The 22,732-nt window shown below is 49.3% G+C and overlaps 1 protein-coding gene across 1 annotated transcript in view; it reads left to right on the forward strand.

The window, feature by feature from the left end:
• The window catches only part of LOC103632253 (myosin-6-like), a 53,882-nt gene extending 33,003 nt beyond the window's left edge, over positions 1–20,879 (forward strand). Inside the window, 15 exon segments of the mRNA NM_001301539.1 lie at positions 6,067–6,206; positions 6,306–6,414; positions 6,574–6,612; positions 6,691–6,768; positions 6,868–7,038; positions 7,273–7,422; positions 7,987–8,160; positions 9,987–10,139; positions 10,213–10,283; positions 10,374–10,473; positions 11,060–11,116; positions 19,316–19,372; positions 19,670–19,750; positions 20,088–20,173; positions 20,253–20,879. Of these exon segments, the coding sequence (NP_001288468.1) occupies positions 6,067–6,206; positions 6,306–6,414; positions 6,574–6,612; positions 6,691–6,768; positions 6,868–7,038; positions 7,273–7,422; positions 7,987–8,160; positions 9,987–10,139; positions 10,213–10,283; positions 10,374–10,473; positions 11,060–11,116; positions 19,316–19,372; positions 19,670–19,750; positions 20,088–20,173; positions 20,253–20,367 (1,581 nt within the window). The 3' untranslated portion in view covers positions 20,368–20,879.
• The last annotated feature ends 1,853 nt before the right edge of the window (positions 20,880–22,732 follow it).

Here is a 22,732-nt window from a genome sequence, read left to right on the forward strand (position 1 = left end):
GACGGGGCACGCCTTCGTCATCACTACTGCGCTGCCCCCCACCGCCGGGCCGCCTCTACCCGCGCTGACCCAATCCGCCACCCTCGCGGCCGCCCCTGGCCCCGACGGGTCTCGGCCGGCTCCTATGCTCTCCCTGCCGGATGCCGCCCTGCTTCGCTCCCAGCTGCTGGCGCCGGGGTTTCCACATGTCCCACTTGACACGCCTGGCAGGGCTCCCGTGCATAGCGTCCCCCTGCCGACGACTGTCTACAGCCAGCCGTCTGCCATCACCTCCTCCCTGCGCGCTCCTTCGGATGACGCTGCCGCCATTCTCGCCGCCACCCGCGCAGCCGTTATGGCTGCTCGCCAGCGGGCCCAGGACGCCGCCCGTGCTCTTCAGCAAGAGCAAGCGGTTGTCGACGCCATCGAGAGTCAGTACGCCGAGACCTACCGTCGTCTCGCCGGCAAGGGCGTGTCGGATGGCTCCCACACGTCCGCTCGCCACAACGCCGACACCTTCGAGCCCACGCCAGCCCCGGCCTCAACCCTTCGCGCTTCTCTTCACGCTCAGGCGGCGGCGCTCACCAGCATCCTGTTGACCATCACCGACGTTCTTGCGCCGCACTCCACTCAGTACCCCCCGGTGGCGCGACCAAGTCCTGCAGACCCTCCGCCGCTACGCCCTCGCCGACCACGTCCTCTCAGCTAGGGATGGAAACGGTCGGAAACGGTCGGTAAACACTAAAACCATTACCGTTTTCATATTTTTTATCGGAAACAAAATCGAAAACGGTAACTCCGGAAACGGAAATGATATCGGTATTTCGGAAACATCGGAAACGAAAGTTTGGTGCGGAAAATACACCGGTAACGGTCGAAATCTAAAATACGATCGGTAAACATATCAAACTTATAATACAACAAAGTTGACAAATGATCACAAAGATCACAAGTTCACAATTCATGATATAACAAGTTCACAAGGATCACAAATTTATAATATAAAAAGTTTACAAAGATCACAAGTTCACAATATAACAAGTTCACAGTATAACAAGTTCATAAAGATCACAAGTTCATAGACTCAAAGTTCACAATATCCACTCGATCTAGCTGACATGACATGCTTACTTATGAAATATTTTTTCCTCACATAAAGAGTTTTTCACAACCTCACAGGAAAACCCTAAAACCTAGTGTGTGGAAAAGACCAAATCGTTAATCTCAACTGCCTTCGAACACCATCTTTTTCCCAAAAAAATCTTAAGGCGTCCAAAAAATACAAAAAGTAAGTAATCCTTATCTAGAGACGTACAGGCGATGCGAAAAATCACATGCTGGAAAATTCCTAAAAATTCCGAGACAATTCCGGAAAATTCCGAGACACAAATCGGTAATTTTCGACAAAAACCGGTAACCGATGGAAACGGTCGGTAAAACACCACGCCGATTCCGATAGAAAATTCCGAAAATCGATTCTGTTTTCGAAAAATACCGTTACCGATGAATTCGATCAAAAATTTTGAAATCGGTTTCCGGAATACCGAAAAATTCCGAAACCGTTTTCATCCCTACTCTCAGCGGTCCCTGGCCCGTCAGAGGATTGGCTTCTGATGGACGAGGTGGTGCTTTCCTGGATCCATGGCACCCTCATGGCCGAACTTCAGGACATCGTCCGCGTGCCGGACGATACTGCTCACCGGATCTGGGGTGCCCTTGAGGCTCAGTTCCTCGGCCACTGCTAGACTCGGATCCTATAACTCGAGACCGCCTTCTGTCAACTTGCTCAGGGCGATCTCTCTGTGGACGAGTACTGCCTTCAGATGAAGACGATGGCGGACACTCTCCGCACCCTCGGGGCCCCCATCACCGATGAGTGCCTCGTGCTCAACCTCCTCCGCGGTTTGAGCCCTCGCTTCGATCGTGTGATGCCCATTCTTACCCGCAAGAAGCCTTTTCCAACCTTTGCGGAGACCAAGAACGATCTGCTTCTCGAGGAGCTTCGCCTCTCCGCCACTACGACCGCCGCTCCCGCCACGGCGCTCTACAACGCTCCTCGGGCTGCACCCTCTGCCTCCGGAGGGGGGTTCCTCTTCACCGCACTTCGGTCCCCCGCCGCCTGGAGCTCTTCGGCAACCTACTGGCTCCGGGGGGGGGGGGGGGGTTCGCGGTCGTGGTCGCAAGAGTGGAAGAAGTGGCACGACAGGCGGCCGAGGCATGACAGGTGGTTCCCAATGGCCATCTGTCTACAACCCGTGGACTGGCACCATCCACATGTGGCCTGGGCCGTCCGCGGGTGCCTCGGCCCCTCGCCCCGCCACCCCTCAGTAGGTCTTCTTTGCCGCTCCACCTCTGGCAGCGCCCTCGGCACCTCCTTAGCCTCAGCAGGGGCTCCTTCCCCTTCCGGGGCCTCCGACCCACCCTGTGTGGGGGCCCTGGATAAATGGGTGGGACACGCAGTCTCTCGCTAACTCCTTCTCCACGATGACGCTGGCCGCACCCACCTCGGTCTCTAACTGGGTGGCTGACTCCGGTGCCTCCTACCACACCACCCCGGACGCAGGTATTATGTCCTCCACCTCTCCCCCCACCCTTCCCTTCTTCGATCGTGGTTGGAAACGGCTCTGCCCTTCCCGTCACCTCCGTAGGTGACGCGTTCCTTCCCGGTCCTTTCCGTTTATCCAACGTTCTTGTTGCCCCCCACATCATTCAAAATCATCTTTCCGTCCGTCAGTTCACTACTGACAACTCTTGTTCCATAGAATTTGACCTGTTTGGTCTTTCTGTGAAGGATCTTGCCACCAGGACCCTTCTCGCTCGGTGTGACAGCCCCGGGCCGCTCTACACACTCCGCCTGCCTGCTTCCCCTACATCGACTTCTGCCCCACATGTCCTTGCCGCAGCCGCCTCTTCTGTGACTTGGCATCGTCGTCTTGGTCACCCCGGCCGCGATGTGATGTCCAAGCTCTCCAGCAGCACCTCTGGTTCAGGTTGTCGGGGATCTTTTGAGCACCTTTGTCATGCTTGTCAGTTAGGTCGCCATGTTAGGCTCCCATTCCCCACCTCCTCTTCTAGAACAGCAGACACTTTTGATCTGATACATTGTGATGTATGGACATCTCCTGTAATCAGCATTTCTGGATGTAAGAATTATTTACTCATTCTTGCTGACTTCTCGCATTATCTGTGGACTTTTCCTTTACGTCAGAAGTCCGACACTTATCCCACCCTGTCTCACTTCTTCGCCTGGGTCTCCACTCAGTTTGATCGCACCATCCGAAGCATCCAGTGTGACAACGGATGCGAGTTTTATAACAATGTGTCTCGTGAATTCTTCCTCTCTCGCGGCGTCCACCTCCGCATGTCATGCCCCTACACGTCTCCTCAGAACGGCCAGGCTGAGCGTATGATTCGCACGACGAACGATGTCGTGCGCTCTCTACTTTTCCAGGCTTCTCTTCCTGCTCGATACTAGGCTGAGGCCCTCACCACTGCCACCTACCTCCTCAACCGTCTCCCCACCAAGGCAGTTGCCACGCCACTCCTTACTACGCTCTCTTCGGCATCCATCCCTCTTACGACCATCTTCGTATCTTCGGGTGCGCTTGCTACCCCAATCTCGCTTCCACTGCTCCTCATAAGCTCGCCCCTTGCTCCACTCGCTGTGTCTTCCTCGGTTACTCCCCCGACCAAAAGGGGTATCAGTGTCTTGACCTCACCTCCCACAGAGTCCTCATCTCTCGTCACATCGTTTTCGACGAGTCGGATTTCCCTTTTTCCTCCTCTCTCGCTGCCTCTCTCCTCGAGCTCGACGTGTCCCCCTACCTCGGCCCTGTGCCCCCCACAATCATGCCCCCCTTTCCCGCTGGTTTGTCCACTTCGCCGCCTCGTGCGGCCCTGCCTGCGACGCCCTCCCCCGCACAACCACGTGTGGCCCCGGTGCTCCCTGAGTCGCCTCGCGCGGCCCTGCCTGCGTCGCCCACCCCCGGACAACCACGTGCAGCCCCGACGCTCTCTGAGTCGCCTCGCGTGGCCCTGCCTGCGCCGCCCACCCCCACACAGCCACGTGCGGCCCAGGCGCTCCCTAAGTCGCCTCGCACGGCCCTGCCTGCGTCGCCCACCCTCGCACAGCCACGTGCGGCCTCGGCGTCCTCTGCACCGCCTTCCACCGCACAGCCACGTGCGGCCTCGGCGTCCCCTCTGTCGCCTCGCGCGACCCCCACGTCTCCCGCACGTCCCTGTGCGGCACCGGCGCCTTCTGCACCATCCTCGACACATCCACCCGATGGTCACCCGGCGCGCGGCCGGTGTCCTTCGGACGCCTGATTCTCTCTGCGACCTCTTCTCCGGCTCTTCCGTCGGTACCGACGACTGTCCGTGGTGCGCTTGCCGACCCACAGTGGAGGCGCGCCATGGAAGCGGAGTACGAGGCTCTCTAGGCTGACCATACCTGGGACCTGGTGCCTTCTCCCCCTGGCGCCAACGTGGTCACTAGGAAATGGATCTTCAAGCTGAAGCTGCACGCCGACGGGTCCCTGGAGCGGTACAAGCCCGTTATGTGCTCCGGGGCTTCACCCAGCGCCCTAGGGTCGATTACGACGAGACCTTCAGTCCGGTGGTCAAGCCTGCCACCATCCGGACTGTTCTGACTCTGGCACTGTCCAGGGACAGTCTACTGCACCCAGCCCGTTGGATTTGTCGACCCTGCTCACCCCGACATGGTCTGCAAGCTCAACAAGTCCCTCTACGGCCTCAAGCAGGCCCCCCGGGCTTGGTACATTCGCTTCGTCACCTTGTGTTCGCAGGGTTTCGTCGAGGCCAAGTCGGACACGTCCCTGTTCATCCTCCGTCGCGGCTCCGATACAGCGTACCTCCTCTACGTCGACGACATCGTCCTCACCGCCTCCTCCCCTGAGCTTATGCGTCGCATCATCTCCTGCCTCCAGCAGGAGTTTGCGATGAAGGACCTGGGGGCGCTCCACCACTTCCTGGGAGTCACCGTCGAGCGCCCTCCCGTGGGCTTGTTCCTCCACCAGCGGCAATATACCGTCGACATCCTTGAACGCGCTGGCATGGCTGAATGCAAGCCCTGCGCGACTCCGGTGGATACGCAAGGCAAACTCTCCGTCGTCGCCCCCCCCCCGATCGCCGATCCCACTGGCTACCAGAGTATTGCTGGGGCCCTTCAGTACCTCATCTTCACCAGGCCCGACATCGCCTACGCCATCCAGCAGGTGTGCCTCCACATGCACGACCCTCGGGAGCCGCATCTCACCGCGATGAAGCGGATCCTGCGATACTTGCGGGGCACTCTCGACTTCGGTCTCCTTCTACGCCAGTCCTCAGTCACGGAGCTTCGCGTCTACACCGATGCCGACTGGGCGGGTTGTCCAGACACGCGTCGGTCCACCTCAGGCTACGTCGTGTTCCTCGGCAACAGCCTCGTCTCATGGTCGTCGAAGCGCCAGCCGGTTGTCTCCCGCTCCAGCGTCGTGGCTGAGGCGGCTTGGCTCCGTCAGCTGCTCCACGAGCTCCACAGCCCGCTGGCCACGAGCACTCTGGTCTTCTGCGACAACGTCAACGCCTTCTACATCTCCACCAACCCCGTCCAACACCAGCGCACGAAGCATGTCGAGATCGACCTTCACTTCGTCCGCGAACGGGTCGCCTGTGGAGCTGTTCGTGTTCTTCACGTCCCGACCACCTCCCAGTTCGCCGACGTCTTCACCAAGGGGCTCCCATCAGTGGTGTTGACGGAGTTTCGATCCAGTCTCAACATCTGCAATGGCTAGAGCTTCGACTGTGGGGGGTGTTAGAGTATGTGTGTATCTGTGTGTATGGGCCTCAGGCCCACTAGGGTTCCATATAGTCTTGTACTCCTGCAACTAGGGTATTGTATTCTATACTACAACACTAAAAAATGCTGATTGGAAGTGCTTCTTGATCTATCTTAGTTCTTTCACTGAAGCTTGTGATATCATCTGGCTCTATAAATTCATTTCATTTCCCTTCATTTACCTCTTTCCTATCATTCCTTTGTATTACTACAAAAGATGGTGACATGGCCCTGTTGTTTTAATTTTTTAGGCTTTAATGGGTTCTCTTGAGACCAAAATTGATGAAACAGAACAGAAGTTTGAAGAAATGAAGAGAGCAAGGGAAGAGTGGCTGAAGAAAGCTACAGATGCAGAGTCAAAGATAAATGAACTGACCAACACAGTGCTAAGGTTGGCGTTGTCTATATGTGTAATCTTTTTTTATGGTGATGCATCATGCACATGTTTTACAGATTTCATTGAAAATTGTCTTTTCTGCATGGTGAGCAGTTTTCAAGAAAAGGTAACTAATATGGAAGCAGAAAATCAACTACTTCGGCAGCAGGCACTGTTGCGTACTCCTGTTAGAACAATACCTGAAAACACATCTCCAAAATCTGTATGTGGTTTCTCCATAACTTGAGTCATACAAACATTTCAGTACAAATGTTCACCTGTTGATGTTTTCAATTTTTTTCTACTGCATATTTTACTTTTTAATATTTTAAACTACACATTTTCATTGTTGAAATGTTTCAATGTCTTTCTACATTTGCAGAATTTGACTAATGGCAGTCCGCGCATTGATGAACAAAAGGTCAGATGCATATAATATATTCAATTGCCAACTACCAGTTCTGTTTTGTTTGAACCTAAAATTGATCACTCTCTTCAGACACCTCATGGAACTCCTGCTCCCAAAGATTATGGGAGCTTTGGACAGCCTAGAGCATCCTTTTTTGAGAGGCAGCATGTATGTTAAAACTTCCATATCTGTATGTTTTAAAACATTTAGTGTGTTTATAGGACGGTGTATCATGTGAAGCTCCCTTGAACCATATACTTTTTGCAGGAGAGTGTTGATGCACTTATAAACTGTGTTAGTGAAAATATTGGCTTTAGTGAAGGAAAGCCGGTTGCTGCAATAACCATATATAAGTGTCTTGTTCATTGGAAGATCTTTGAAACAGAGAAAACAAGTGTTTTTGATCGGCTTATTCAAATTTTTGGTTCTGCGATGCAGGTATTCTGTGCTTTGTGTTCTATATGTTTTTACAAGGATTCATTTCCACAAACATTTTCTAGTCTTGGTGTGTAATGTGTGTGATGTAATGAGGTTCTCTCCCCCTTTCTTCTTCTATTGATACAAAGATGCGCAGCTCTCCTGCGTGTTCCAGGAAAAAAAATTCCACAAACATTTTCCAAGGTATATCTCAGTAAACTTCTTCTTGAACAATTGATGTTGTTTGTATTTCAGAAACACGATAGCAATGAGGATCTTGCATACTGGCTGTCAAATTCATCAACTTTATTGATCATGCTTCAAAAGAGCCTAAAAGCTGCTGGCTCAACAGGAATCAGTCCACAGAAAAGGCCACAGACTCAATCATCATTTCTTGGGAGGATGGTTCGTTTCATCAATTACTCTTGGAGTTGACTCACATGCTCTCTTTTTTTCTCAAAGACATGCCTGTCCTCTTGACAAGAATCAATATTGTAATTTTGAGTACATTTTTGTGTAAAAATAAAAGGTTTACATTGAACATGGAGTAAGTGGGGTACAAGGTGCAAATACAATAATTTGGAACACTTTCCTCTGGTTCATATTTTATTGTTTAGGATCCAAAGTCTTCATAGTGCCATCTGTGCATGATGTATTCTGAACGTGTCGTAGTTTTGTTACTCTCATCATATAAGACTATCTTCAGCAGCTTACTCATATCTATATTTAAACTACACTCTACAAACAGTGTAATGTACATTGCAAAATAGTATTTTGGGTGACCATATGAGTGCAATGTACATCAATTCACCTATATGGTCATCCAAAACACTGTTTTGCACCGTTTTGCACTGTACATTGCATTGTTTGTATAATGTAGTTTGAATATGTGTATGAGTATGGGTAAGCAGCTGAAGATAGTCTAAGGTTGGCACTTGATGATCACATCTGCTGATGTCATTTTTACAGGTATTCCGCTCTTCAAACATCACGGTTGATATGGACCTTGTGCGCCAAATCGAGGCGAAGTATCCTGCTTTTCTTTTTAAGCAGCAACTTACAGCATTTGTGGAAGGCTTATATGGTATGATACGAGACAATGTGAAGAAAGATCTGTCTTCATTGTTGGCATATGCTATTCAGGTATCTTACTAACCATGCAATCTTCATTCGTAACCTTGTGTCAATCGATTGTGTTAGTAACCTTTAGGATTTGAGAAGATCAACCCTCCATTAATTTGAGATAGCTATATATAGAGAGAGCTTCATGGGCCATATGGGCCTACAATATATAGGCCTTCATACACTTAGCACCCCACCTCAAACTCAAGATGGAAATGGAAGATCTAAAGCATTGGGTTTGATCAAGTGAAGCTGGTGCCGCTCTCAAGTCGATGCTTTAGTGAAAAAGTTGGCCAACTACAACTCTGAGGGCAGTAGGGCGGGCACATACTGGTTCTCTGACCTTCAGACACTTAACAGATTGCACACTCCCTCTAGGCTAATATAAGGCGTTCGGCTGCAGCAAACAGCTGCTGCTCCTGCAAGCCCCCCCACACGGCTACTATAGCAGACACTGTAGCAACAGCTTCTACTTTGAGGAGTGGAACATGGTCAGACTGTTGTTTTAGGACGTACATCATTGTTTTGGAAGTCCCCAATTCTATGATCGTCATTGTTGCTAACGAGAATTGTTGCTAATGAGATTTGGAAGCATCGTAACAATTGCTTCTTCAGCTCGGTCTCTACATTGAGGAGGATTGCAGCCGCAGCTGTTTGCTATACAATCGAACATGGTCAGACTGTTGTTTTAGGGCATACATCATTGTTTTGGAAGTCCCCAATTCTCTGATCGTCATTGTTGCTAACGAGATTTGTTGCTAATGAGATTTGGAAGCATCGTAACAATTGCATCTTCAACTTGGTCTCACTTGACGTAAATATAGTTGCAATGGCTATTGTATAGGAAGGTGCTTTGTGGTTCGCTGATGGAGCAAAGCATGGCTATTTGATCTACTCTTGGCCTCTATCCTGGTCCTGAGTTTGTTTAGGTTGGGACATTGAGTTGTCGTAGTTTGAGGTAGTTGCACAATTGTTATAATCGGTTGAGTGGTGTGGTGTGTTGTTGGGTTTGTATGCGGTACTTATTTTCGTCTTCAATTAAATGATACATTGCTCTCCTGAGTGTTTGAGGGGAAAAAGTTGTATTTTTTTTCTTTTGTTAGAATACAAGTTAATTGCCCACCTCTTACCATTAGCTTAAACTTTTAGGTTAAATTGGTTAGTGCATGCAACTTATTATGGTATCAGAGCCAAAAGTCTCGAGTTTGAATCTAGTGAGCACAATTAAATAAAATAATTGTTGCTCGTTCTTATATCACGTCTGAAACCTGAGAGAGCTTCGACGTGAGGGGGTGTTACACCTATCACCATCACCTTAAGTTTTTTGGTTGATGCATGCAACTTAATAACTGACATTTACTGCTCCCAATTATTTTTTTGGTTTCTGACTTTCAGTGGCTTAACTGCATGATATAGGTCTTACGTTTGCAACCTAGGGTAGTTGGGCTAGGTCGAGTCTTGGTGTTCGCTATGTGCAAGGTTGAGTCTGTGTAATAGCCTCACTGTATGAGTGAGGATCCTGTTGGGGACCATCCAACCTCTCTAATACAATGAAACACAGCTCTCCTGCGCTTTAAAAGAAAAGACTTTCAGTGCCTTCACCTTCTAGTACTTGCTGTGTTTTTAGTTTTTTGTCCTCGCATACATAGGAGAGCTGATAAAAAATACAACACAACCCCACACCTACAATACGTGCACTCCTTGGACTATTAAGGACATCTACCAAGCTACCAAGTCAAAATTGGGAGCTACAACTCATTATTCCTCCAGTATCTTCAAAGGATGAGTTGTTACTGTGTTTTTAGCGTCTTCATTAGTTAAACTTTTGGATCATGTTGTGACTGCAGGTCCCAAGAACTGTGAAAGCTAGTATGGTGAGAGGCCGTTCTTTTGGGTCATCAAGTTTGCCAAGGGGACGTTCATTTTCGACTCAAGGTAGTTATTGGCAAGCAATAGTCGACAATTTGAGTGAACTCCTGAAAATTTTGCAAGACAACTGTGTAAGTTTTAACTTATTCGACATAACTTCCCCATAACTCTAGGCATTGTTCTAAACATCTGCTGAACTTCTAGGTCCCATCTATTTTTATCCAGAAGATATTTACCCAGGTTTTCTCATTTATCAATGCACAACTTTTCAATAGGTAAGTTATATGCTGACTTCAGCCATCTAGTGCTTTGCCATTTTTCTTCAATGCATAGATTGCTTACTATGTCACTACACTGTTCTGCAGCCTTCTTGTACGTCATGAGTGCTGCTCTTTCAGTAATGGAGAATATGTGAAACAAGGGTTGGCACAACTAGAGGTGTGGTGTGGAGAAGTGAAGCCAGAGGTAATCCACAATCATACATGTGCAGTTGCTGCATATATCTGAACCTGAGCTTTTCTGTACCAACTTCCTCTGATGCACGTTGTTGAAATCTTTTTTCCCTAGTTATATAATCCGTAACTTTAAAAGTTAAAATGAGTTTTGAATTCCTATGTACCCTAGAGACATATTCTTTGCAGAATTTATAGTAATATAGGGGGTCCTCTTGGGAATATTTGCAATTTTGCAACCACAAGTGTTGCCTCTTTGCTATTATGACATTTGTGTCTATGATTTGTGAGTCCGTCTGTGTCTATGATTTATGGGCCCGATGATATTTTATCAAAGCCCACTGCCAGTGATGGTGAAATTGCAAATCCCTCCTCTTGTGAGGTGGAGCAAAATTGTCCATTACACTAGCATCTCTTGGGTGCGATATATGCTCATCTTGTAAAAGCCCTGTATTTCCCCTCTCTAATCTTGCGTTCTTGCTATCATTTTACCTGGCTATTATCATTGCATTTCTTGTGGCTTTATATGGAAATGCAAATATAACATTAAGTATGCATTTTGTTTATTTTGCTCCCGCATAACTGTTATATGCTAACAGTATGCAGGATCTGCGTTGGATGAACTCAAGCATATCAGGCAAGCTGTCGGTTTCTTGGTATGTGACTTCTATTTTAGTTCCAGTCTTTACTATCTTGGACAGCTTACCTGCACATTTTGTTCGGACCTATGCTTAGAGATTGTCCCAGTCGCATAAGACATGGTTAGCTAGTGTGAACCCAGAAATTGTTAACCCAGGTAGCAAGCTATAGTGTTGACTTAGTCATGGTTGGTGTGTCCAGATTATTGAAGGTGTCACTTTTTTACATCATACCTGAATAGAGGGAAGTGAGTATCATAGCTTTCGCGAAAGGGCCTCTAGCGTAATGGTTAAGGCTTCCGAGTAGCACATTCAGGTCCTGGTTCGATCCCCTTGGGGGCGAATTTCGGGCTTGGTTAAAAAAAATCCCCTCGCTGTGCCCCGCCGCTCTCGGGGATCGATATCCTGCGCGCCACCCTCCGGCTGGGCCGTTGTAGAGTGGGCAGTTGATCGGCCTGTTAGTGATGGGGGCTAGGGTTCGGGGGTTTTCTCGGCCGGGACCATGTTTCGGTCTCTTCTTAATATAATACCGAGAGGGCGGTCTTTCCCTCCCTGGCCGAGTATCATAGATTCATAGCTTTCTAGAGTGGATCTTTTTTAATTGGAGAAAAACAAAAGGTGTCATGGTTCTGTGATGGATGCTTTTCGTGGTCATGTCTGTAGGCATTGTTTGTGTGTAGCTGTTAGCAGCAGAGCATCACACCTGGCCTGCTGACCATTGTGTCACATCCGGTTTTAGGGGCAAAACCGAATGCATAGCATATGTGTGGCAGGATCCATTTTCCACACATATGTTGATGTCACAAGTGTAATATATCAAAAGACAATGCAATAAAGGCGTAAAAAGGGAGTAGAGTAACTTTATTACATCATTCGGACAATAGTGTCTTAAAAAGTATCATCATCAAAGTACAGCGAAATAAACATGGACACTCTTCCACAGGAAGGTGACTAGCGCATCGTTAGACTTAGTACTCGTCAACATCATCTGCAATGTCTTCTTCATCACCCTCTATCAAAAATTAGCAAGAGGTGAGCTCACTTATGGTCGGGGCTCAACAAGTGGGAGAAGTAATACAAGTTTAACAAGGTAGGCTATGGATAAGCGGTAAGCATTTTAGTTGGTCAATATTTTATTAACAACGCTTGACTTACTAATTGTAAGTGTATCCCAAAATTCCCAATTAAACATAAGTACAAAATTATATAAAAACACTTAAGTGAAACCACTTAAGCAAACAATTTATAAATCATTGGATCACAGTTTATTTTCCATCTTTAAGTTCAATTATCATGTGAGGGTCTAGTTTGCTCTTAACCGTGAGCACGGCTGACATATCAGTTTTACACTCTGCAGAGGTGGTTCAACTTTACCCACAAGCCGTGTATCCCCTCTAGCCTGGGTTGATCGTACCCGTAAACACTTCCTAGGTGAATGGCTAGGGATCCACTATATGAGACTTTCACAAAATATCCTTAGTACAAAGCCACCCGCTAAGGTTTCCACATCAGTATTGATGGCTTTCTAGGTGAGGTAACTTAGCCAAGACTACCACCCCATGTTAACATGAGCTGCCACCAAACCACTGCCTTCCCCTCTTGCCCATCTTTCAGGTAGGGTTGCTAAGCACTAAGTCTATAGAGCTAATTATCAAAGCCAGTGCCATTATAGCACTCGTGGTTGCACTGTTATTCTGGGTGGTGACTCAATGTTCCATTTAATACGAAATGATCTTGTTTAACCATCAGGTTAACATTATAATACAAATTTTCATTTCCGGAACAATAGTATCGTTAATGAGTGACATCATATTTATCAAGTTGAGCGATAGCACAAATTGCTAAGCATAGTGTTTATCCCAGGGTAATCAAGGAATAGGGTTGGTAATTCTAGGAAAATCCTATTTAGGCCAATCCCATCAAATTATGCAAATATCTGAAAAGTAAACATTATTATATGCATCACTTGGGTACAAATAGAAATGCAGAGTGAGAATTCACCTGCCTTGCTCGAACGTGTCTTGCAGGTCGTCTTCGAACGTGTTTGGTTCGTCTATCACACAGTCAGCTTCTAATATCGATTGACATATCGTATATACAAAAGAAAACATACACCATTACATGGGTAACATTCACCATTACATGAACAATCACATACCGCACAAACTATACTTATAAATGGTAGCTAAATCATAATTATTTTATTAATCCACTAAAATCTCTAATTTCAATTATTACTAGTGAAAGTTGCGACTACAAAAGTATTTTACTTAACGTAGCTTAGATGAAATGACTTAACCAATTCTACCGAAATAAATTATCAAGTAATTATTTCCATTATGACTAATGATATTCTTTTAGTTTTATCCTTTCTTTTCTAAATGGAAATGATACGTATCGTTACAATGTTATTTATAAATCACATAACATTAATATTCTAAGAACTAATGTAAACTACTAATTTTGGACTTTAGTAACATAATCATGGTTATTTCGACATAAATAGATATTTTACTAATTCTTAGTGAATAAGTGATGTGTATGAACACATATATCATGACTAGCAGAAATCTATATTTTAACCTGACAAAAAAGATGTGGCCTAGTACCTCTTTCAATTTCTTATATTAGTAAAACTATACTTAAACAAGTACTGAATATTGTTTTATGCGCTAAAATGAGAAATTAATCGCAAACGTTTCTGGTATTAAATCACAAAGTCAATGAATCGTGACATTATTTATTTTCGAAATATAAAATATCCATATCCAAAATATTGTTCCAGGGCTGGTTCACAACTAAACGTATACATCAGGGAGTAGCAAGAAATAAACATGGGTCTAGTTTTAATGGTTTATGAACTGAATAATATTTGAACTAATTATACACAATTCCAGGGGCTAAACGCAAAATGATTGTCTTCTACCTTGGGCTGACCGCGCACAGGGGAGACTCGGCGAGGGGGAAGCGGACTCTGGCGAGGCTAGACTGGGACGGGGTGGCACGACACGGCGAGGCTCGACCACAGACAGGGTAGCGCGGCACGACTTCGGTGAGCAGGGGCTCGGCGCGGACGGCGACGAGATCCGGTGAGCAGAGCGCAGGGAGAGAGGAGAGGGGAAGCTAGGCGAGTTCGGTAGGGAGGGGCAGGGCTCGACCGATCCTATTTATAGAGCGAGAGGGGGAAGGGGAGAGGGCTCCGAGGGAGGAGGAGGGGCACCGGCGGCTCCATCAATCGACCAATAATGGCGAACGTTTCTCCAATAATGGAGAGAGGAAGTGGGGGTGGGAGTGGAAGAGGGAAGGGCTCAGTAGTTTCAGGCGCTGGGGAAGTTGAGGGGACGCCGAGGCGTCTCGACCGGTGGGGGTGCGGCGTGGGCGAGCGCGCACAGGGCACAGCGACGACGCGACTGGAGGTACAAGAAAGACCTGACGGGTGGGGCCCGCGTGGCGGTGAGTGAGAGGGGGATGCCTCTAGGTTGCATAATAATGTGCAAAAGTCAAATGTGTATCCTATCAGATGCTCTGATGAGGTTCTGCTCGAAGTCCAAACCTTGATGCCATGTGAAATTTCAACCTTTCATTGTCGTTATTTGGGGCTCCCTTTATCCTTACACAAGTTGTCTAGGCAACAGTTCCAACCAATTGTTGATAAGATAGCTGATCAGCTCCCTAATTGGAAGGCCGACTTGATGACAAGGGCTGGAAGAAGAGTGCAAGTTTAGCATGTTCTTACAAGCATGACTGTGTAATTACCTATGGCAGTGGAGTTTGGATGCTATTGATAAAATTAGAAGGGGTTTTCTATGGAGAGGCCGCAAAGAAGCTAGAGGTGGCCATTGTCTTGTTTCCTGGGGAAAAGTCTGCCGCCTCCTGGAGCTTGGAGGGCTTGATATTTCTAGTTTTCCTAATTATGTTGGGCGCTTCGAATTAGATGGCTTTGGCTACAAAAGACTGATCACTCCCGCCCCTAGTCTGGTCTTCAAATACAAGTTCCAAAAAAGGCTAGAGCTTTCTTTTCTGATGTAGTGACCACTGAAGTAGGGGATGGAACCAATACCAAATTTGGAAGGATAAATGGCTGCATGGAGAAAGAATTGCAGATCTGTTCCTAAGGTTGTTTAGCGCAATTCCAAATCGGTTTGTCAATTGTAGGACAGTTCAGGAGGCAATTGTTAGCACCAAATGGATTTCTGATATCAAAGGAGCTTTGTCAGTTGGTGTTTTGACAGATTACCTTCAGCTTTGGGATTTGATTTCTGCCATCGAGCTGCAACCTGAGGTTGAGGATAAGCATATTTTCAGTATTGCTCCAAATGGTGCGTACTCAGCCAAATCTACTTATGAAGGTTTGTTCCCAGGATCTGTGGGCCTTGCCAAAATGTCGTTTTTTCATATGGTTGGTTGCCCAGAAGAGGTGTTGGACAACTGATAGGTTGGCAAAACGAGGCCTAAATCACTCGGAGAAGTGTCTTTTATGTGACCAAGGGGAAGAAACTTTGGACCACCTTCTTGTCCATCTTTTGAAAAGCAAGCCGGGTCCAAATGTTGTGAACCCTGGCGGCCTGAGCATGGAGGGCAACGATAGTGTCGACGTCGAGCCCGGAGGCATGTGGAGCCTTAGGGGCCACCGGGGGTGGCGTATTGCCACGATCGAGTAGGAGGCGCTGAGCAGTGGCCAGCAGAGTGGTCAAGGCGGCGCCCATGGCACGCTTCTGTTCCCAGGCGAGGGCATGACCACATGCGATGGAGGGGAGGGAGCCCAGATGACGTTGGCGATAGGCGGACGAGAGGCTGCGAAGCCGGCAGCGGCTGTCGGATGCGCGGCGGCTGCAGGGAGAGGCCGGTCGGGGAGAAGGCGTTAGGCTCAGCTGCTGTGTCCACAGCAGCGAGGGTACTTGTGCTCGTCGGATAACCGGGGAGGTCGAGGTCGCTGTAGTTGCTAGTCAGGAGGAGGCCGGTGGTGCGTGCACTGGACGCGGCGGCGGCGACACTGTTTGGTGTGAGGAGGTCCGCATCGCGCACGCGCCAGCAGTGGCAGTCGCGACAGTGGGGTCAAGGAGGGCAGTCGTGCCAGCCTGGAGAGAGCTGGCCGACGGGGCTCGGCGGATCCATGTCCGGCTGGAGAAGAGGGGGAGAGGGGGTGGCCGGCAGGGGAAGGGGAGAGGTCTGTCGGCGGGGAGCAGGGAGGCCAGCGGCGGGCTGGGGCTGCTGGTCGGCGGCGGTTGAGAGAGGGAGGGTGGGAGAAGGAAGGGGAAGTGGAACCTAGCTCTATACCATGTGGGAAACCCTAACCCTAACAAAGGTCGGGACTTGTATATATAGACAAGAGTTCTTGGGCCTGGCTCATTACCAATGGCATGCCGGTAATTACAAGGGGCTAACCCCAAATCCTAACCGTGGCTCTAACAATTTGCACAACAATATGCCTTATCCCTTCCTGTTAAATTGTGTGTTCCTATATTATCCATGTATGTGTGGATGGGCTAGCACCATTGTTGGTACACCAGCCCATTAGAGTTAGGGTTCCCTGGGTCTATATATGTAACCATCTTCTATGCAATACACAAGTGTTCCATTCTCATATATGGTATCGGACTAGGCTTCCTCCTTGCCTTCTCCCTAGCCGTCATCTGCTCCAGAGGCAGGGGCCTCCACGTGATTCCGCGCCGCCGTCCTCGGGAGGTTTGTCCTTCACTCTCGAGGGCGGCCCCCACTCCTCTGCCTCCAGCCTCGCCTTTTCCTAACCCATAGCTGGACATAAGCTGAAGTCGCGGCTGTCGTGCGAGCATGTGTCCAGGCGCGAGTCATGGGCCGTCACCGCGCAAGCAGGCATGCGCGCATGAGCCGTCGTGGCCAGTACCCTCTCCGCTCGTCGTGGCTAGCCCCGTCATCATGGTATGCCTCCCCATCCCCAACGTTGGCGCCTCGCTTACCGGTGCGGGTGCCCTCCACGGTGTGTGCTTCCTCGGCTCAATGGGCGAGCCAGCTACTGCGCCGCCGAGCGGGCGTGCAGGCAGGCCACAATTGCCTCTCGGGCGTGCAGGCTGACCGCCACTGCCTCGTGGGCGCGTGTGCACGCGGCGCCGTCGTGCACTCTCGTGGCCACGTCTTTGTCTTCTCCACCGCAGGCGACGCGCTGCTCAAGCTCAAGGCCTTCGCCTCCAGTGGCGAGTTCTGCGTCACTACACTCTTTGCCTGGGCACCCTCGACGTCAGGCAAGCGCGCTAGCAGTCGCCCCTAGTGCTGGCCACCTCCTCCCTGCCTATGTTGACGCCCAGCAGTGCCTCACTCTTCTTCAAGCTTCTCATGTCATCAGTCTCGCCCCCTGCCAAGCCCAGCGTACCCCCTGCACGGCTGGACCCCCCTACCCACCCCCTTCTTTGTCGCCGCCACAACTGGATCCATCGTTGTCGCGGCCTTCCCGGTCGAATCCACCGCCTCTTTGGCCGAATCTGCCATCTTTGTGGCTAGATTCATCGCTGTCGCGGCCTTCATGGCCGGATCCGCCACTGCCCCCTCTGTCTCTCCACCATCTCCCCTAGCTGGAGGCTGGCACGACCTCTCTAGCCGGCGCAGCCACCCTGACCGGTGCAGACGCGCGCGCTGTCGACAGCCTCCTTAGCAGGGTTCCTCGACCGGACGAGAGAAGAAGCAAGGTCTACAGGGTTGTTGGTGTCCTTTTGTTCCGTCGCCCCGCCTACCCTACTTTTGACGCTCGAATGTCGACCCCCCCCCCTCGAAGAACGAGGTTGCTGCTGTGTCTCTTAGCCACAACAGCGCCGCTTGTGATCTAGCTACCTTTGTCGGATCCGGTGCCCTCCTAGGCGGTGGAACCACCCGTGCCTGCTCTTCTTCGTTCAAATTGCTCACGGTCCAAGCCCGGCATTGTTCACCACCCTCTAGGATGTGCCACCCTCTCTCTTTGGCCTATCGTCTAGCTAGGCATTGCGCTATCGTCTACTCGCCACAATGACTTCGGACCAGCCCTCCCCCACTCGTCAGCTACGACCATGACCACCTCGACTTAGGCTACCTCGACATCTAGGGGCTATCATTTATATGGAGTGCACACCGGTCTCAGATGTAGGGAGTGCACACTGGAGCAGATGACGGCTAGGGAGAAGGCAAGGAGGAAGCCTACATCTAGGGGCTATGCAATAAAACAGAATCAGGACTGTTGAGACTGTCTCCAGCAATGTCCTCTATATTCATCATCTATATCTGTCCTTTACAGTCTCATCTAAAAGACTCCCTCATCTATATCTTCTCCATCTCCAGCAACGCCCCCTAAATTTCATCCTCTATATTGCACTCCCTACATTTTCCTTCGAAACCGTATTTATTTACAAAATTCTGAGACATTTAAATACTGCAAATTATTTTTTATTCATATTAATAAATATGTTGTACAGCTGCACTCGATCACACAGTGTGGCACAATTGCATTTTTTCTATTTGTTGGATGCTCGTCCGGTGACTTTCGCATCGCGGTGCTGCTTTTTCTCACTGGCCGAGCTCGTCCGTGCTGCTGCTCCTCCCCGACGCCGCAGGCGAGCTCCTCCGTTCTGCTGCTCCTCGCCTACTGTCGCGCTCGTCCTCCTAGCCGACTGTTGCATGGTCGTCATCCTCGTCAGTGGCCCCACGCGCTCGTGCTCCTCCGCGGCAGTCCGCCGCACAAGCTCGTCCTCGTCCCTGGTGATTCGCTGCGCGGGCTGCTTCTCGTCTTCGGCGATCGACACGTGTGCTCCTCCTCATCCCTGGCGATTCAATTCACTAGGCGGGCTGCTTCTCGTCTTCGGCGACGGCCGGTGTCGGGTGGTGTTGCCCGTGCTCGTTGGCCGGATAGCGGACGCACAGCCATCCGCCACAAATAGCGTGTGCAAGGACCATCCTCTATTTTACCGGAACCTTTATAGTTTATTGTTGGACGCGATACAGGATGTTTGGTTCTCTAAATTTGGCGTACAGGACGGTATAGCGTTCTTTGTTGGAGAGAGTAACACCTAACATGTAATAACCTTTATTTCTCCCACAGGTTTGAGAAAAAGTAGTCGGTCCTTAATTAATTCCACTTGTTAAATTTGATACATGCATTCATTGCAGCTGATGGTTATATTTTGTCTCCTTAAAAAATATGCAATTTGAATTCTCATTATGACAATACTGATATATGAATTCTCAATACAACAATACTGATGCATTTATCTTGTCTAGGTCATATTCAAAAAGTTCAGGATTTCATATGATGAGATTGTCAATGATCTCTGCCCAGTAAGTGTTCTCTGTCACGCACACAACTCACGTTCTTTCACTCGCTAAGAGCAAGGCTACACATATAGTGGTTGTCTTCTCTTTCACTCGCTAAGAGCAAGGCTACACATATAGTGGTTGTCTCACTTAGGACCTATATTTCTGTCTCACAAAGTTTATTGGTTCTTGTGCATAAGCTAGCTGTAAGCTTACAGCTAACTTCACTTCTCCCTCGTTCCCTCTCTCCTCAACCTTAGCATTCAGCCCACCTGTGGCGCTCTATTATACTTGCTCAAAATCTATTCTGGTATTTTGCAGGTACTAAGTGTGCAGCAGCTTTACAAAATATGCACTCAGTACTGGGATGATAAATATAACACAGAGAGTGTGTCAGAAGAGGTAACAAGGGAATGTCATTTTCTTATGCTAAAAGTCAATAGTTATAGCAAGTTTCATTCCGCCCTGGATGCAAATGAAATGCCGTAGGCGCAATTTCTGCAAGCAGTTTTATGGGAAATTTATTTGGATTATAAGTTCATGTAATATGGAATAATACAGTTTTGAATATAAGTAATACCACTTATTCCGGCCAAATCTTATTTCTTTCGTATTTCACGGTTTCTATTGTATCTTCGTTTATGCTCTTTGAATTTGACATTTTTCCTATTCATAGGATATAGAGCAGCCGATTAATAGCGGCGTAGCGGGTCCTGATTGATTTGCTACTTGACTGTAGGTCCTTGAGGAGATGCGAACATTGATGACCAAGGAATCAAGCGATGAAACTCTGGGGAACACCTTTCTACTGGATGATGAAATTAGGTGTGTAAAGGATTTACTGTGCCATTATTATGTTGCTTGCCGAAGATATACCTAATCCTTGACATTTTACTTGCTGTAGCTTGCCCATATCACTTGAGGAGATAGCAGATTCTATGGATGCCAAAGAATTTCAGAATATTGCCCCACCACAAGAGCTTACTGCAATTCCTGCCTTTCAATTCTTGAAGAGCTAAGCCCTGGAAGGCCTAGGCCTACGTTGCTGCACGGGCATACGCAAATACATCTAGATTCTTCCATCAGATGTTATAGGGTTTCGATTCTCCTTGTGCTGTGTAATTATGTTGTCCTTGTAGATTGGTTTTGTTGTGTTAAGTTTCAGTTGGCTCGGTTGGCATTAGATAAGTTGTTAGTTGAGGTTGGGATAGGTTTTTTTTTTGTTCTGCCTCCTGATATGCGTTTGTGCAGTACACTTAGACTAAAATCTTCATGTTTTTGTTATATATGACGGTGGAAGCTAGGGATCCGTTGGAAATCATTCTTTTATCCAGATTTGATTGGGTTTGGTTATGCAGAGAAATGTCAATAACTTGTAATGGCTGGGGCAGCTAGATCGTGAGTTGTTGCCTCCATGGGGGCAGTTGTAGACTTGTAGTGGCGTGAGTTTGTGGCAGTCACTGCCCTGGGCTGTTTATATTTGCCCACTTTACATTTTATCTCTCTTATGCAGCTCTAATGCGTATTCAAGAAAAAAAAACTATTATATGGAATGTGTTGTAGAATTATCTGTTCTGTTTTCTAAATGTATGGAGCTTGATTGCTACATTAACATTCAAACGCCTCGTTTGTGTATATATTTGTTGGTCACTTGTTCTCAAATGCTGTGATTGAGCAACAATGCAATACAATTGTTAAAGATTAATGACATTCGTCCTTCGAAGCATTATCTCCTTTCGAATATAATGAGCTTCGGACAAAGGTTATGAAGGACATGCCTTCATCATTTATAAGAATAAAAATCTATGAAGATAATATATGCATCATCCATTCATTCATATATTCATTTCATAACATATTGTCGGGGACCATAATTAGGGGTACACCCAAGACTCCTAATCTCAGCTGGTAACCCCCATCAGCACAAAGCTGCAAAGGCCTGATGGGTGCGATTAAGTCAAGGCTCGGTCCACTCAAGGTTCACGTCTCGCCCGAGGGCCCCCTCGAGCAACGGACACACCTTCGGCTCGCCCGAGGCCCAGTCTTCGCCAAGAAGCAACCTTGGCCAGATCGCCACACCGACCGCACCGCAGAAGCATTTAATGCGAGGATGGCCTGACACCTTATCCTGACGCGCGCCCTCCAGTCGACAGAGCCGAAGTGACCGCAGTCACTTCGCCGCTCCACTGACCGGCCTGACGAGAGGACAGCGTCGCCTGCGCCGCTCCGACTCCTGTGCCACTCGACAGAGTGAGGCTGACAGTAGCCAAGTCTGGCCTGGGGCGCCATAGGAAGCTCCGCCTCGCCCGACCCTAGGGCTCGGACTCGGCCTCGGCCCCGGAAGACGACGAACTCCGCCTCGCCCGAGCCCAGGGCTCGGACTCAGCCCTGGCCTCAGCCGACAGTCTCCGCCTCGCCCGACCCAGGGCCCGGACTCGGCCTCGGCCACGGAAGACAGACTCGACCTTTACCTCGGAGGAGCCTCCGCCTCGCCCGACCCAGGGCTCGGACCGACCACGTCACAGGGGGGGCATCATTACCCTACCCCTAGCTAGCTCAGGCTACGGGGAACAAGACCGGCGTCCCATCTGGCTCGCCCCGGTAAACAAGTAATGATGACGCTCCGCGTGCTCCATGACAATGGCGGCTCTCAGCCCCTTACGGAAGCAAGGAGACGTCAGCAAGGACTCGACAGCCCCGACAGCTGTCCTTCCGCCAGCCTCCAGCACTCCTCCGACGGCCACGACATCTCATGAAAAGGGTGCCAAAACCTCTCCGGCTGCCACGACGACATGTACTTACGGCGCTAGCTCCTCTCTGCTAGACACGTTAGCACACTGCTACACCTCCCATTGTACACCTGGGCCCTCTCCTTACGCCTATAAAAGGAAGGGCCAGGGCACTCGTACGAAAGGTTGGCCGCGCGGGGGAGGACGGGACGGCGCGTGCAGGCCTCTCGCTCCCTCCCACGCGGACGCTTGTAACCCCCTACTACAAGCGCACCCGACCTGGGCGCGGGACAAACACGAAGGCCGCGGGTTTCCCCTTTTTACGCCTGTCTCCCTCTGGCTTTTCCCCCCCCTTCGCGCTCCGTCTCGCGCCGACCCATCTGGGCTGGGGCACGTGGCGACAATTTACTCGTCGGTCCAGGGACCCCCCCGGGGTCGAAACGCCGACAGTTGGCGCGCCAGGTAGGGGCCTGCTGCGTGTTGACGAACAGCTTCCCGTCAAGCTCCAGATGGGTAGTCTCCAGCAACCTTTCCAGCCCGGGACGGTGCTCCGTTTCGGGAGTCTTGAGTTCATGTCCCTCGACGGCAGCTACGACATGATAATCCTTCCTCCGCCGCGCGACGGCGACAATGGCGGCCGACAACCCGTCCGCCG

This window comes from Zea mays, chromosome 7 (assembly GCF_902167145.1).
Source record: "Zea mays cultivar B73 chromosome 7, Zm-B73-REFERENCE-NAM-5.0, whole genome shotgun sequence".
Taxonomy (NCBI): domain Eukaryota; kingdom Viridiplantae; phylum Streptophyta; class Magnoliopsida; order Poales; family Poaceae; genus Zea; species Zea mays.